Below are 15,852 nucleotides of genomic sequence, written 5' to 3'. Positions count from 1 at the left end.
AGGGTCACAAAGGCCAAGGCTGTCAAGTTGAGCATTTGTTGTAATATCTGTATTTAAATAAATAACTGCCTATGGATCTGACTTTTGGGACACGCTGTATATGTGTGTGACCTCAACCTGTCTCAGCTGCAGTCTAGACTTTGTCACTCAGTAGAACTTGTTCTATGAAGGTTCCTTCTCACTACTGAGTGTTTGATTGATTAGTAAAGCCACTACTATTCATTCATTCATTATCTCTAGCCGCTTTATCCTTCTACAGGGTCGCAGGCAAGCTGGAGCCTATCCCAGCTGACTACGGGCGAAAGGCGGGGTACACCCTGGACAAGTCGCCAGGTCATCACAGGGCTGACACATAGACACAGACAACCATTCACACTCACATTCACACCTACGGTCAATTTAGAGTCACCAGTTAACCTAACCTGCATGTCTTTGGACTGTGGGGGAAACCGGAGCACCCAGAGGAAACCCACACGGACACAGGGAGAACATGCAAACTCCACACAGAAAGGCCCTCGCCGGCCCCGGGGCTCGAACCCAGGACCTTCTTGCTGTGAGGCGACAGCGCTAACCACTACACCACCGTGCCGCCCATCCACTACTATTTTAAGCTAAAATTTTTAGCAACCATTGTCTGTCTATACATTTCTTTCAATTTAAATGTAGCTTATTCATTATATTTTATTAGCACGTATTCACGTCCTGGGCAGTACGGTGGTACAGTGTGGTGCTGCATGGGTTTTCTTTGACTTTCCAAAAACAAACTTGCATGTACAGTGGTGCTTGAAAGTTTGTGAATCCTTTAGAATGTTCTATATTTCTGCATAAATATGACCAAAAATATCATCAGATTTTCACACAAGTCCTAAAAGTAGATAAAGAGAACCCAGTTAAACAAATGAGACAAAAATAGTATACTTGGTCATTTATTTATTGAGGAAAATGATCCAATATTACATATCTGTGAGTGGCAAAGGTATGTGAACCTCTAGCATTAGTTAATTTGAAGGTGAAATTAGAGTCAGGTGTTTTCAATCAATGGGATGACAATCAGGTGTGAGTGGGCACCCTGTTTTATTTAAAGAACAGGGATCTATCAAAGTCTGATCTTCACAACACATGTTTGTGGAAGTGTATCATGGCACAAACAAAGGAGATTTCTGAGGACCTCAGAAAAAGCGTTGTTGATGCTCATCAGGCTGGAAAAGGTTACAAAACCATCTCTAAAGAGTTTGGACTCCACCAATCCACAGTCAGATTGATTGTGTACAAATGGAGGAAATTCAAGACCATTGTTACCCTCCTCAGGAGTGGTCGACCAACAAAGATCACTCCAAGAGCAAGGCGTGTAATAGTCGGCAAGGTCACAAAGGACCCCAGGGTAACTTCTAAGCAACCGAAGGCCTCTCTCACATTGGCTAATGTTAATGTTCATGAGTCCACCATCAGGAGAACACTGAACAACAATGGTGTGCATGGCAGGGTTGCAAGGAGAAAGCCACTGCTCTCCAAAAAGAACGTTGCTGCTCGTCTGCAGTTTGCTAAAGATCATGTGGACAAGCCAGAAGGGTATTGTAAAAATGTTTTTTGGATGGATGAGACCAAAATAGAACTTTTTGGTTTAAATGAGAAGCGTTATGTTTGGAGAAAGGAAAACACTGTATTCCAGCATAAGAACCTTATCCCATCTGTGAAACATGGTGGTGGTAGTGTCATGGTTTGGGCCTGTTTTGCTGCATCTGGGTCAGGACGGCTTGCCATCATTGATGGAACAATGAATTCTGAATTATACCAGCAAATTCTAAAGGAAAACGTCAGGACATCTGTCCATGAACTGAATCTCAAGAGAAGATGGGTCATGCAGCAAGACAACGACCCTAAGCACACAAGTCGTTCTACCAAAGAATGGTTAAATAAAGTGAATGTTTTGGAATGGCCAAGTCAAAGTCCTGACCTTAATCCAATGGAAATGTTGTGGAAGGACCTGAAGCGAGCAGTTTATGTGAGGAAACCCACCGACATCCCAGAGTTGAAGCTGTTCTGTACGGAGGAATGGGCTAAAATTCCTCCAAGCCAGTGTGCAGGACTGATCAACAGTTAATGTTTCTCACAGATATGTAATATTGGATCATTTTCCTCAATAAATAAATGGCCAAGTATAATATTTTTGTCTCATTTGTTTAACTGGGTTCTCTTTATCTACTTTTAGGACTTGTGTGAAAATCTGATGATGTTTTAGGTCATATTTATGCAGAAATACAGAAAATTCTAAAGGGTTCACAAACTTTCAAGCACCACTGTAGGTTGGCAGCTTTCAATTGTCCCATCTAGGATCAGACCCAGTGTTCTCGGGATAAGATCTGTATCCACTGCCACTCCAACCAAACCCACAAAGATGAATTTATAAAAGTGTGCAGGTGCTTATTTGAAATAGCTTTTCTCCTACAATAAAATCCTTAAGTATTAATAACCCTTAAGTATTAATAACCATTAAATTGTCATTTATATGGTCTTTTACAAATTCTTAACCTCATGCCTTTTAATTTCTATAAATAAATTTTTGAAAGATGTTCATCTCTCACACACAGGGTTCTATGGCATCATGGCTGCGTATTCGAGTTACTAGTGAAATCCCATCTTGAGACTTCAAATCTACTCTCACCTGATAGTATGACTACTGAAGTTCTGTATTTATTTCAGTAGAATAAACAAAGACGTGTTTAATATTTGGTATCTCACCTCTGCAGAGTGTTCTAAATATGAAGTCTTCAGTTTAATACTTTTCAGTATATTTGCAAATACTGTTTTAGAAATAGGATGTCCATTGAATTCAATGTGTGCAACTTACATTTTTAATCTTAATTGTATACCATGTTTCATATTTCCCATTTCCTTCCCATTCTCAGGCAGGCACAGGTACTTTTGGGCTCCTACCAGTCATGAAGGACACACAAAGTTGTATCCTTAAACTCTTAGAATGTAAGCTGAATTTGGGATCTAGTTGAAGGCTCCTTTAAAAGGGAATAGTCTTCAGGGAAGTGGCTGGATTAAACATTAGACTGTGTCTACTGTGACCAATAAATTGACCTTTTCAGTCTATGGAAACAGATGCTTCTGAGAAATTGTAGCAGCATATGGCTAATATCATCACTGATGACAGGAGTCCAAAAAAAAGGAGGAGGAAAAGAAATAGTATAAACGAATCAGTTAAGGAAATTGGGGTAAGTCTGATGCAACACTACATTCCTGATAAATAAATGCCTCACTGGTTCAGCTTGAGCTGCTAGCATGATTTGTGGTCCATATCCTGTTTAAATAATTTTGGACAAAAGAGAACACGGCCATTGCAGTATGTGCCTTAAAGCTAGACGGCCTTTCGATTTCATAAAATCTGTGAAATTGAGTTCCCTCTGAAATTTGGTCATTGTGATATATTTATTTTTGCAATATCTCAAAAAACAGGCCATTCTATGGCCGGGAAGTTATTTAATTTGACGGGATTCCTGAGCAAATAACGTGCATGAAATCGCTCGCTTCGCACAATCAAGCAGACAGAGGAAGTTCATGTGCACATGCACAGGTTTACTTTCTTTTTCTTCTTCTTTTGGGTTTTACAGCAGCTGGCACCTACAGGTTTACCTTTGACCGTGCACTGACAGTTACATCATTCTGTTGCTAAACGAACAGCTGACCACACCGAGGTGCTCGCTGACCACTGATATTTATTAGTTTGGTCCTGCGTTTCCTTTCCTTCGCAACATAACGTCTTTTCTTCCCACTTTCCGTTACCGTAGTCGGTCTTTCACGTTTCATTCGCACACTCACATCCTCCAATTTTCTCTCCTGTTTCAAATGTGTATCCCACAATGCCTTGTGCGAACAGGGAAAGCCCACCATGTGATGCATGATGTAGTATCTTGTATTGGGTCATGGTGAAGCAGGAAAAAATAGTGGAGAATTTAGGGCCATGTGGCCCTAAATTAATCAATTGTTCTTTTTTTTTTTTTAAATCTCATTTTATTAGAAGGCTGTGATTCAAATTCAGTAGCGTTCGGTCCACTAAACAAAAATAATTGGGTGTCGGGGAAAATTCTCATGACCTACACTTGAAAAATCTGAAAGGCTGTCTACCTTTAAAGAAGGGAGCCACTATCATAGTGTGCTTCGTGGCTTTGACGGTTTTCAGATTTTATTTATTTAAACAAGAGTCTGCATCCTAATCTTAGAGACTTTTGTGGTGTTTGATTAAATTAAAAAAAAAAAAGTCATATCAGTTAGCAGAGAACACATATGAAACCAAGACAAAACTAATTTTTTTCTTGTCTCAGTGGCTCCTAGTGTTAAAGCTTAAGAATACCCTGTATCACTGGGAATCCTGCAGATAACACCGTTGTAATGGTTACACATCCTCCTCCTGGTGTCTCCATCAGCAGGACTAGGGTAACAATACTTTGCCCCATAACAGATAACATCTTGGCACTGAACCAGTACATCTAAATTAGATCAGGACCTGCAGGTAGCACTGTTAACCTCTTTTTTTTTTTTTAAATTGATATTTTTTAGAAAACTGGCAGCCTGTTCTGTTCACGCTGGAGTCGAGCTATTCTGAGAAACCAAATGCTACAGTTAAGGACCTTGGTGTAACCTTGAATGCTAATATAACATGATTCAGTAACATTCCTAAAACTGAGTATTCTCATTTTAATACAGCCAAAATAAGAAATATGCTAACCCTACGTGATACTCAAACTAGTGCATGCTTTTACAAGTTCTAGCTTAGTTTACTGGAATATCTGGCTTGTTGGTTGCCCTGTTGGCTATTTAAAGCGATTAAACAGGAAATTTTGAAAATACAGGGTTATGAAATATACATTAATACAAGATTATTCTAGGTGAAAAAACAAGCACACTTTTGCTTAAAAACATGTTAAAGTTGTAACATCAGTCCGTTGGGCCATTTCCCAGGGCATGGCCATACTGGATTAGCCAGATACATGGATGTATTAGGAGACGAAAACGAGGGTGGCAGTGCATGACGTAGGACTTCGCATGTCTTCCTCATTCCATCCTGCATCCAAGACCTTTGGCCAAATGGCTTCATCAAGTAAAGGGAGAAAACTTTACTCCTGGAAAGGGCAACAACTTGTGCAGTAAACATTTTACAGAAGATAGTTTTGTGGCAGACTTGTATGAAAAAAAAAAATCCACTGGGGGAAAAAGTGAAACACGAGGCAGAAATGACTGAAGCCAGACACGATCCCAACTTTGTTTCACCACAGAACACCAACAGCATACCATGTATCACATCAAACGGCTGGAAGATAAGCAGTTTTTTTTTTTTAAACAAAACAGCCAATAAACTAGTACCCCCTTCCTTTAGGTTGGTTTTTTAATACTGCATTGCTATAATTCTTGTGGAGAAATGCAAACAAATTGACCAAGAAGTCATACTAGACCATAATATACAGTACTATTGTCCAGTACAGCATGTACTTGTACACATCCCCCCCCCCCAATGCTCACAAAGTGACAGAGTTACGTCAGCCTCTATGACTGAAAATAGACAGGGCTTTTTTTTTTTAATATATAAAAGCACTTTAGTGGTTGTCATTAAATTTCAAAACAGAGCTTTTATAAAAGGACAGACTTTTAGCTCAATTTGTTTGCAGGATTCTTTAAGAGAGAGCACTATTACAGTCCAGAAAGCATTAGAGATACCAGCCTACTAGATATTCCTAAAATTAAATTGAAACCATGCTTATTTTGGCCCATCATCTTAAATATAGATATTACAACTGCATTGTCCATTAATGTGCCATTAAAGACTTGCAGGTCAAAGATGGGGACAAGAAAACAGATTGAGCTTCATGAAGTCCCACCAAGTACATTGAGCAAGCCTTTGTGTTTGGGGCCTTTAGTTTTTAGCTCATCTTGGACAAAACGAGCACAATTTGCACTGGTTTGGCAATAGGCCATAAAGACTTGTTTCTGACCCAGTTATTGATACAGATTTTAAACTTGAAGTGGAAAAAAACAAAAGGCCTTACTGACCACTAAAACCTTTGAACTGAACACAGGGTGCAAGTAGAGATGACTATTTCCAAGTCTGCTCATCACATCTACAATGTTTCAAACTCATTTTAGATATAGTCCTACACATGCCCTTTTAAAATATGCATGCCATCAATAAACTGGGGAAGGGAGGAAAAAGAGTCAAACACCAGAGACTACATGCTAATTTTTATTGATTCAGCATTGTACAAAAAAGGCCTCCATTACAACAGAATAGTTCTAGTACTCTTCCTCACCATCTTCCTCACAATCTTCAGGAGAATCTGCTCCAACCTCCTCATAATCTTTCTCCAAGGCAGCCAGGTCTTCTCTGGCCTCTGAGAACTCCCCTTCTTCCATTCCCTCACCAACATACCAGTGTACAAATGCCCGCTTTGCATACATCAGGTCAAACTTGTGGTCCAAGCGACTCCAGGCTTCCGCAATTGCAGTGGTGTTACTCAGCATGCATACAGCCCTTTGGACCTTGGCCAGATCCCCACCAGGCACTACAGTGGGGGGCTGGTAGTTGATTCCCACCTTGAAGCCTGTGGGACACCAGTCCACAAACTGGATTGAGCGACGGGTCTTGATGCTTGCAATAGCAGCATTGACGTCTTTAGGTACTACGTCACCACGATAGAGCAAGCAACAGGCCATGTATTTGCCACGGCGAGGGTCACATTTCACCATCTGGTTGGCTGGCTCAAAGCAAGCATTCGAGATCTCAGCCACAGACAGCTGCTCATGGTAAGCTTTCTCAGCAGATACGATGGGGGCGTAGGTAACCAGTGGGAAATGGATACGAGGGTATGGAACCAAATTGGTCTGGAACTCTGTTAGATCCACATTGAGGGCACCATCAAATCGTAAAGAAGCAGTGATGGAAGAAACAACCTGTGCAATTAGCCTGTTCAGATTGTTGTAGGATGGGCGGTCTATGCCCAAATTGCGCTTGCAAATGTCAAAGATAGCCTCATTGTCCACCATGAAGGAGCAATCCGAGTGCTCAAGGGTGGTGTGAGTGGTTAAGATAGAATTATAGGGCTCTACCACTGCAGTGGAAACCTGAGGAGCAGGGTAGACCGAGAACTCCAGCTTTGATTTTTTGCCATAGTCGACAGATAAGCGTTCCATCAGCAGAGAGGTGAAACCAGACCCAGTCCCACCGCCAAAGCTGTGGAAGATCAGGAATCCTTGCAGACCCGTACACTGGTCAGCCTACAGAGGACAAAAAGATCATAAGCGAACCTGGTCTAACAGGTGACAAGGTATTGAGTGCACTCCTAAAGGACACCCCGACTGATACCATGTTAATTACTGCAAAATCCAGACAGAGGAGAACCCCTGAATGACAAAAGGTGGATTTGCTACTTTCAAGAGAAAGATAGAGATTCTAAAATTATTGAAGCCTTAACACACAACTCACCATTTTTCGTATGCGATCAAGGACCGAGTCTACAATCTCCTTGCCAATGGTGTAGTGACCACGGGCATAGTTGTTAGCTGCATCCTCTTTGCCATTGATTAGCTGTTCAGGGTGGTAAAGTTGACGATAACATCCAGTCCTAATCTCGTCTGTAAGCAAGCCATTACACAAAAAAAAAAAAAAAAAAAAAAAAAGTCACCAACACAGAACCTAAACACCAGTAGCTTTGATCTCAAAGCAACCAATAGTATACAACCCAGACATCATGGAAACAAAACCAGATCATTCAAATGCCTCAAGGCAGATTCAGAGCAAAATGGACTCATTAAAATGCATTTTACCTACAACTGTTGGCTCCAAGTCAACAAAAACAGCTCGTGGAACATATTTTCTAGATCCAGTTTCATTAAAGAAGGTACCAAAAGAAGAATCAGCCAAGTTAGTGCTGTTAGAAGAGATCATCCCATCAGGCTGGATGCCATGCTCCAGGCAATACAACTCCCAGCAGGAATTCCCCATCTGGACTCCTGCTTGACCAATGTGCACAGAGATACACTCCCTCTGTACATACAGGATATTACAAACCAGCCAAATGAGTCATAATCCAAATAAATGTTAAGTGTACATTTTAAGTCAATGCAGTGTAATATTACCATTTTTTATTCAGTGTTGAAATAACTGCCACAAATGTCTCAGAAAAGCCTTTAGAGCCCCACCAGAACCCCACCTGCTTACCCAAACAGCTCTACCATACTAATCCTCTGAGCTACCTTTATAACAGGTGACCGTGATCTTAGGGGCGTGGTCTTTTAATTAAGACCTGAAGTAAAGCAGGATCCCAAAATGCCCTTGACACCCTGTTGATCCAGAAGAAAATACTGGATTTTATCATCAACATAATTAACTACAAGTACAGTTAAGAGCCATTTGGGATTCACCCAGTATACGTGTTATGAAGGGGGGAAATGACGCACATAGATGGACACGCCCACTAATTAAAGAGCCTCACAAACCCAGAAGCTTTTAGGAGCTTATTATTATTATGAGCGATAATATTTGCTGTACATGGAATAAATTAATAGCAAAAATTCATAAGTAATTGATTACATTCCATGCATGGATATTTTCCTACTGAACACTTTATTTAAAAAAAAAAAAATCATTCATTCCCAAGCCTGAGGTCTGAGTACAGCTGTCTTATTTTTGAAAATGGTGGCAGTGCTATGATTACTACGATCCAGTACTTGCTTAACTGTGAACTGCAGCTGTTGTGAAAACATGCCACATCCAGGCATGATGATAATGAGGATCACAAAAGTGTCCTTAAAGGTGAAATAGTTGAATACTTTTTATTTATTCCTTGTAAAGGGCGGCACGGTGTTGTAGTGGTTAGCGCTGTCGCCTCACAGCAAGAAGGTCCTGGGTTCGAACTCAGCTGCTAGCGAGGGCCTTTCTGTATGGAGTTTGCATGTTCTCCCTGTGTCTGCGTGCGGGTGCTCTGGTTTCCCCAACAGTCCAAAGACATGCAGGTTAGGTTGACTGGTGACTCTAAATTGACCGTAGGTGTGAATGTGAGTGTGAATGGTTGTCTGTGTCTACGTGTCAGCCCTGTGATGACCTGGCAACTTGTCCAGGGTGTACCCCGCCTTTCGCCCGTGGTCAGCTGGGATAGGCTCCAGCTTGCCTGCGACCCTGTAGAACAGGATAAAGCGGCTAGAGATAATGAGATGAGATGAGTTTAAGCTATGACTTCAGGACGAAAATATTATTGACAAAAGGGAAAATTGGAAAGCCATGGGCGGCATGGTGGTGTAGTGGTTAGCACGGTCACCTCACAGCAAGAAGGTTCCGGGTTCGCGGCCGGCGAGGGCCTTTCTGTGTGGAGTTTGCATGTTCTCCCCGTGTCTGCATGGGTTAGGTTAGGTTAACATGGGGCGGCCTTGGGCTGAGGTGCCCTTGAGCAAGGTACTTAACCCCTGACTGCTCCCCGGGTGCTGTAGTATGGCTGCCCACTGCTCTGGGTGTGTGCATGTGTTCAATGCTTCAGATGGGTTAAATGCAGAGGATGAATTTCACTGTGCTTGAAGTGTGCATGTGACAAATAAAGGTTTGTTAAAGGTTTGAGAAGCCTCTTTTGGGGCCAAAAGGTTGTTGGTTTGATTCCCTGGACCAGCAGGAAAGCTAAAGTGCCCTTGAGCAAGGCACCTAACCCCCAACTGCTCCCCCAGGCTGTGCGAGGTGTGTTGTATATTGCTCTGGATAAAAGTGTCTGCTAAATGCCATTAATGTAATGTAAAAAAAAAACCTTTGGAAAACTGACTTCTGGTCCAGAATGTTCGTTTGTGTTTTGAACAGGCCTCCCATTAATCATTTTATAGATCATCTACTCTACTGGCCATCATAGATTCTGGGTGCAGAGCATTATGGACATGGGCAGGAATCAGCGGGGAGGGGGCAATCTGGGCATTTTCCTCTGACCTCTTTTATCAACGAGGCATTTCCACCCGCAGAATTGTCACTCATTCGATGTTTTTTGTTGTCCGCACCATTCTGTGTAAACTCTAGAGACTGTTGTGTGTGTGTGAAAACCGCAGGAGATCAGCAGTTTCTGAAATACTCAAACCAGTCCATCTGGCTCAAACCAACACCCACAGTGGCCACTGTGAAAGTCACACGTTGAGATCACGATTTTTCCCATTCTGATGTTTCAAGTGGGTGGCACGGTGGTGTAGTGGTTAACGCTGTCGCCTCACAGCAAGAAGGTCCGGGTTCGAGCCCCGTGGCCGGCGAGGGCCTTTCTGTGTGGAGTTTGCACGTTCTCCCCGTGTCCGCGTGGGTTTCCTCCGGGTGCTCCGGTTTCCCCCACAGTCCAAAGACATGCAGGTTAGGTTAACTGGTGACTCTAAATTGACCGTAGGTGTGAATGTGAGTGTGAATGGTTGTCTGTATCTATGTGTCAGCCCTGTGATGACCTGGCGACTTGTCCAGGGTGTACCCCGCCTTTCGCCCGTAGTCAGCTGGGATAGGCTCCAGCTTGCCTGCGACCCTGTAGGACAGGATAAAGCGGCTAGAGATAATGAGACAAGATGAGATGTTTCAAGTGAACATTAACCGAAGCTCTTGATTTGTATCTGCATGATTTGATGCATTGTGCTGCTGTCAATGGATCGGCTGATTAGCGAACTGCATAAAACAGTATGGGTGTTCCTAACAAAGTGGCAGGCGAGTGTATATTCCATTTCCGCTAAGAGATTCTCCTAAATCCTACATAGTGTCCCTTTAACCATTGTTTTAATTTTGAAAACAGTTGGCTGATTTTACCGAACGCACTTTTAAGATCATCTTAAAGTCATGTTTACCTTCTTTAGTCCCATCTTTATTTTATTAATCCAGGTTTTATTATTTAGTAATAGTTAAATTAAAGGTCATGCACATATCTCAAGTAACAGGCTGAAAACAAATTTACATGAACCGTTATGCTGAATTAGGCTATGAATTCTTGCCATACGTGATACAACCCAAGGTTTTGTATTTTTACCTTTTCAGTTGTCTGCTATTGGAAAAAAAAAATAGAATTAAACCTTGTGGTTGTCAATCCTGAGTTCAAAGTTTAGTTGTGTCTTTAAAGTGCCATTCCACCATTGGATGTATTCTTTGGCATAAAATACAATATATTTTGACAACATGTATAAATGGTATCACTAGATAGAGAAATCTTTTAGCTTCAAAATGATATATCAAACATAATTTTTTGACAACGACAAGTATATTAATTTTGCGATCAAAGTCACCTACCCTTTTAATTTCCGCGCGTGATGTCATCGGCAGGTTCCCCTTCTTGTGTACCACGTGACGTGTGACGTGGCACATATTATCAGCAATGGCGGATAGAACGCGATAAAAATAATACCAATAAATCTAGCTAATACCAATAAATCTAGCTAACTGAAAGATTAACTCAAAATTTTTCGCAATTTTTTTGGCCCCCATATACGAGGAGAAATGACTCTCTCACTTTGGGGGTTTCCCGGTCTAAAAATAGACCGACACGTGGTACACAAGAAGGGGAACCTGCCGATGACATCACGTTTCACTACCGTGCGGAAATTAAAAGGGTAGGTGACTGGTCGCAAAATTAATATACTTGTCGTTGTCAAAAAATTATGTTTGATATATCATTTTGAAGCTAAAAGATTTCTCTGTCTAGTCATGTTGTCATAAAATATATTGTATTTTATGCCAAAGAATACATCCAATGGTGGAATGGCACTTTAAGACAGTGTCCTGAACTGGGCCTGGTATTTATAGAAAACAGCACAGTGAAAATGCATGACTGCTTTTTGTTGAGGTTGAGGTTGGCTGAGTCTCTTTGATACTCTAAATAGGCTCTGAACGGGGTGAGTGTGCTGTGAACTGTGTGTATTTGAGTTTGTGTGCATGTGTGTTCGAGAGAGGGTGTGCCGTGAGTGATGTGTGGGATGGGATGGGTTGCTTTGTTGGATTGGAAGTGGTATGTTTGATGTGGTAAGTGGTGAACCATCACTTAATAGCATCTACTCTTTTAATATTTTATAAACGCTCCGAATCATAGGAGACTCTGCATTCTCAGTGCTTCGTCGCAGTGGGTTTCTATTTTTTTGGACTAGTCCCGATTTCATCTCATTTGCAAGCAAGCTATAAACGTAACGCCATTACATTTTTAATATGCTGTTTTCTGAGTGAATGATGCAGTAAAAGTGAATTGTTTCATTTGCTTGTCAGTGTAGAAGAGGCCTGTTGGGAAAAAGTTGTGTGGTAGAACGACATTTCTCTAATAATGTTCCTCTCAAATGACTGTGCATAGTTACTGTTATAAAATACCAGTTGCCTTTTTCCTGGTGACGTTTGTTTGTGGTGTAGTGGTTAGCGCTGTCGCCTCACAGCAAGAAGGTCCGGGTTCGAGCCCCGTGGCCGGCGAGGGCCTTTCTGTGTGGAGTTTGCATGTTCTCCCCGTGTCCGCGTGGGTTTCCTCCGGGTGCTCCGGTTTCCCCCACAGTCCAAAGACATGCAGGTTAGGTTAACTGGTGACTCTAAATTGACCGTAGGTGTGAATGTGAGTGTGAATGGTTGTCTGTGTCTATGTGTCAGCCCTGTGATGACCTGGCGACTTGTCCAGGGTGTACCCCGCCTTTCGCCCGTAGTCAGCTGGGATAGGCTCCAGCTTGCCTGCGACCCTGTAGGACAGGATAAAGCGGCTAGAGATAATGAGATGAGATGAGATGAGATGAGAAAAATGCTGACCTGTACAAATTTTATTACGACTGAATTCACACAACCACTCACATGCAGCCAGAAATACTAATACTAATAGATGAAACGATATACTAGGATTTGTTTGCTTTGGCTAGAAAGGGATGGAACACAAAATGTTGGCTGGATTTTCCCATGGGAAAGTGAGAGTAGGGTTACCACACAACAGGTGCCTTTAAGACAGCCAGATATGAGGTGAAAGTGGCCAATGAAGAATCTTACGCTCTTACAGGTTGGCTCTTTCAAGCTGGATAGCTGTGTGTGTGTACATTTACATTTTCCAGAACGATTAGAACGTTTGGATTATGATATAGGCGGCACGGTGGTGTAGTGGTTAGCACTGTCGCCTCACAGCAAGAACGTTCTGGGTTCGAGCCCCGTGGCTGGCGAGGGCCTTTCTGTGCGGAGTTTGCATGTTCTCCCCGTGTCCGCGTGGGTTTCCTCCGGGTGCTCCGGTTTCCCCCACAGTCCAAAGACATGCAGGTTAGGTTAACTGGTGACTCTAAATTGACCGTAGGTGTGAATGTGAGTGTGAATGGTTGGTGTGTCTCTTTGTGTCAGCCCTGCGATGACCTGGTGACTTGTCCAGGGTGTACCCCGCCTTTCGCCCGTAGTCAGCTGGGATAGGCTCCAGCTTACCCACGACCCTATGGAGGATAAGCGGTTACGGATGATGGATGGATGAATTATGATATATTATAACCTTGATTATGATTGACAGTAAAACTTAAGGAAACCACATGAAAGATTGATTGAGTTTTATCACAGCCTTTTCCCTGCTTACACTCAGCACAATATGTATACTGTTCTTATTCATTTGATGACAATGGGCATACCTAACAGCCTGTGTCGTGTTCCCCCCTGTCTGTCTCTCTCTGTCGAGTTACATGTCGATCCTGAGACACCAATGATGCTGACCTCTTCTGCTCCTCGGACCCACCTAGTCCATCCTGATGTCCTACGTCTGGCTGGGGTCTCATCACATTGTTCCTGTGGAGGACAGCCCCATATGGACAGCTGAAAGACACACTTCGAAGATGGCTCTGGACGTTTACAGTTTTGCTATGATGGTTAAGGACTACAACTGCCATGATAACTTTAGGACTGCATGAACAGTTTTGCACTCAAGTTTCCATCAGTGAACAGTTGATAACTTCAACAAAACAGACTTCATGCTAAAACTAGAATGATTTTCCTGGTTACACAGTTATACTTTCATCATCATCATCATTTTCCCCACTTTGATCACTTGTATCCTGGGGTGCTACTGTCTGAAATTCAGACGTAGTGCTAAATCTGATTTAGACATCATACTTCTCCTGATTTGTTGGGTGTCTACTCCCAACTGAGTCTCAAACCTCTTCTGCATCACTTGTGACGTCGATCTGGTGTCAAACAAAGTTTGTTTAAGCAGTTCACTATTATCCATTCTACAAATGTGTCCAATATATTTAAGCTGTCATTCGTAAGAGACTTCCTTATTAGGAGGGGTCTTTGTTATCTCATGTGGTCGAGCATTACTTATTTTAAAGCTCCAGTCTCGCTCTTCTTCAACTTTGGCTTGTGTCCTTTTTTCAGGGACATTCTTACAGACGTCTCCTCCTTTCACCACCTTGCAAAGAAATCCATGCCATACCACCTCAATCTCCTTTATTTCATTTGCAGACACCTGTCATGTCTGTAAACGGGAACATACACATGCTGTGAGAAACTTCATTCTTGTTTGTAAATTGAATGCGATGAGCCGTAAGCACGTTTTAATTCATTCCATTTTTGAAATGCTGCACCAAGCCTAGCACCAGTTAGTGTCTCTTAGTCAGGGTTAAAGTGGATTGTGAAAACACTGGCCACAGGCTGGAACACACCATGAATGCGACACTAAACCTTCGTGGGGCACCATGCACCTCCTCCTCCTCATCCTAAACCTCATGCCAGCATGGCATTGAGCCCACTGGTGCCACAAAACTCTGCCATCTCTCACGGTCTTGGCTGAGTGCATGGCAAAAAAATTAAAAACTGAATTTGAGGAGAAAATTATTTAACACTAGTGAAATTATCTTGCTGCATGGATAGATATTTTGACTTGATAAGACATCTTAGAATAAATTGGCCGCAATCTAGAACTAGGTTTAATAATCTCAGAATTGGTGTCTTGTATTCTTCTTATAGGAAATGCTAGATCATTTCAACTATTTTCAAGATATTTTCACTTGCTAAGATATTATTTTTGCAGTATACCAGGATGTCCTCCAGTCTCAAAATAATTTGCTGGAGGTCTTGATGACCAACATCGTCCCAACGGGTGCGTGGTCAGCCACGAGGGCATCTCCATCCCACCACTGGTGAATCAAACTCATAAATGGCTCTTGTGGGGTGGTCATCTGTGCAGCGCAGGACGTGTCCGAGCCAACGAACACGGCGCTATGCAATGGTGCAGATGATATTTGGTTGGCTAGTCCTCTGGTGGAGCTCCTTGTTGGAGACACAGTTGTACCAGTGCACCCACTCAATGGTCCTAAGGGCACAGGTCTTGAAGCCGAGAACACGGGTGGCCAAGGTCTTGCTGAGAGGCCAGGTTTTGGTGCCGTAGAGCAGCACAGACAAAATTGCAGTGTTGTAGAGCCGTAGCTTGGTACGCTGGGTAATGTCAGATCGTCTCCAGAGTGGTCTCCAAAGGCTTCTCATGACGCCTGCCGCACTATGCAGACACACACACACACACACACACACACACACACACACACACACACACACACATTTACACTTGGGGCAATTTAGTGCAGCCAGTCCACCTAATGGCATGTTTTGGGGAAATGGGAGGAAACCAAAGAACCTGTAGGAAACCCGGACATACGCAGGGAGAACATGTGAAACACCACACAGACGGTAACTTGAGCTCAGGATCAAACTGTGCACCACTGTGTTCCTCATATATGGTTATTTCCCTCCAATATCATCCATCCATCCATCCATCCATTATCTGTAGCTGCTTATCCTGTACAAGGTCACAGGCAAGCTGGAGCCTATCCCAGCTGACTACGGGCGAAAGGCGGGGTACACCCTGGACAAGTTGCTAGGTCATC

General features: G+C 42.6%; 1 protein-coding gene across 1 annotated transcript; it reads right to left on the bottom strand.

Annotated features, from left to right (window-relative positions):
* Positions 1–6,291: 6,291 nt before the first annotated feature.
* On the bottom strand, positions 6,292–14,141 carry LOC132900509 (tubulin alpha-8 chain-like). The gene is made up of 4 exons (XM_060942641.1): positions 14,128–14,141; positions 7,822–8,039; positions 7,481–7,629; positions 6,292–7,272 (listed from the first exon to the last, which is right to left on the bottom strand). Exons 1-4 carry the CDS (start codon positions 14,136–14,138, stop codon positions 6,292–6,294), a joined length of 1,359 nt encoding a protein of 452 aa, XP_060798624.1. The 5' UTR covers positions 14,139–14,141.
* Between the last annotated feature and the right edge of the window lie 1,711 nt (positions 14,142–15,852).

The sequence above is a fragment of the Neoarius graeffei genome, chromosome 16, assembly GCF_027579695.1.
Source record: "Neoarius graeffei isolate fNeoGra1 chromosome 16, fNeoGra1.pri, whole genome shotgun sequence".
Taxonomy (NCBI): Eukaryota; Metazoa; Chordata; class Actinopteri; order Siluriformes; family Ariidae; genus Neoarius; species Neoarius graeffei.
The sequence above is the reverse complement of the archived record's forward strand: the minus strand, read 5'-3'. Positions and strand labels throughout refer to the sequence as shown.

What these genes read in the sequence shown, in the direction of transcription:
- LOC132900509 (XM_060942641.1), bottom strand. An exon ending in CTTGGAGCCAACAGTTGTAG is followed by an intron (nt 7,630 to 7,821) that starts GTAAAATGCATT and finishes GCTTGCTTACAG; the next exon opens with ACGAGATTAGGACTGGATGT. An exon ending in TTGATCGCATACGAAAAATG is followed by an intron (nt 7,273 to 7,480) that starts GTGAGTTGTGTG and finishes TGTCCTCTGTAG; the next exon opens with GCTGACCAGTGTACGGGTCT.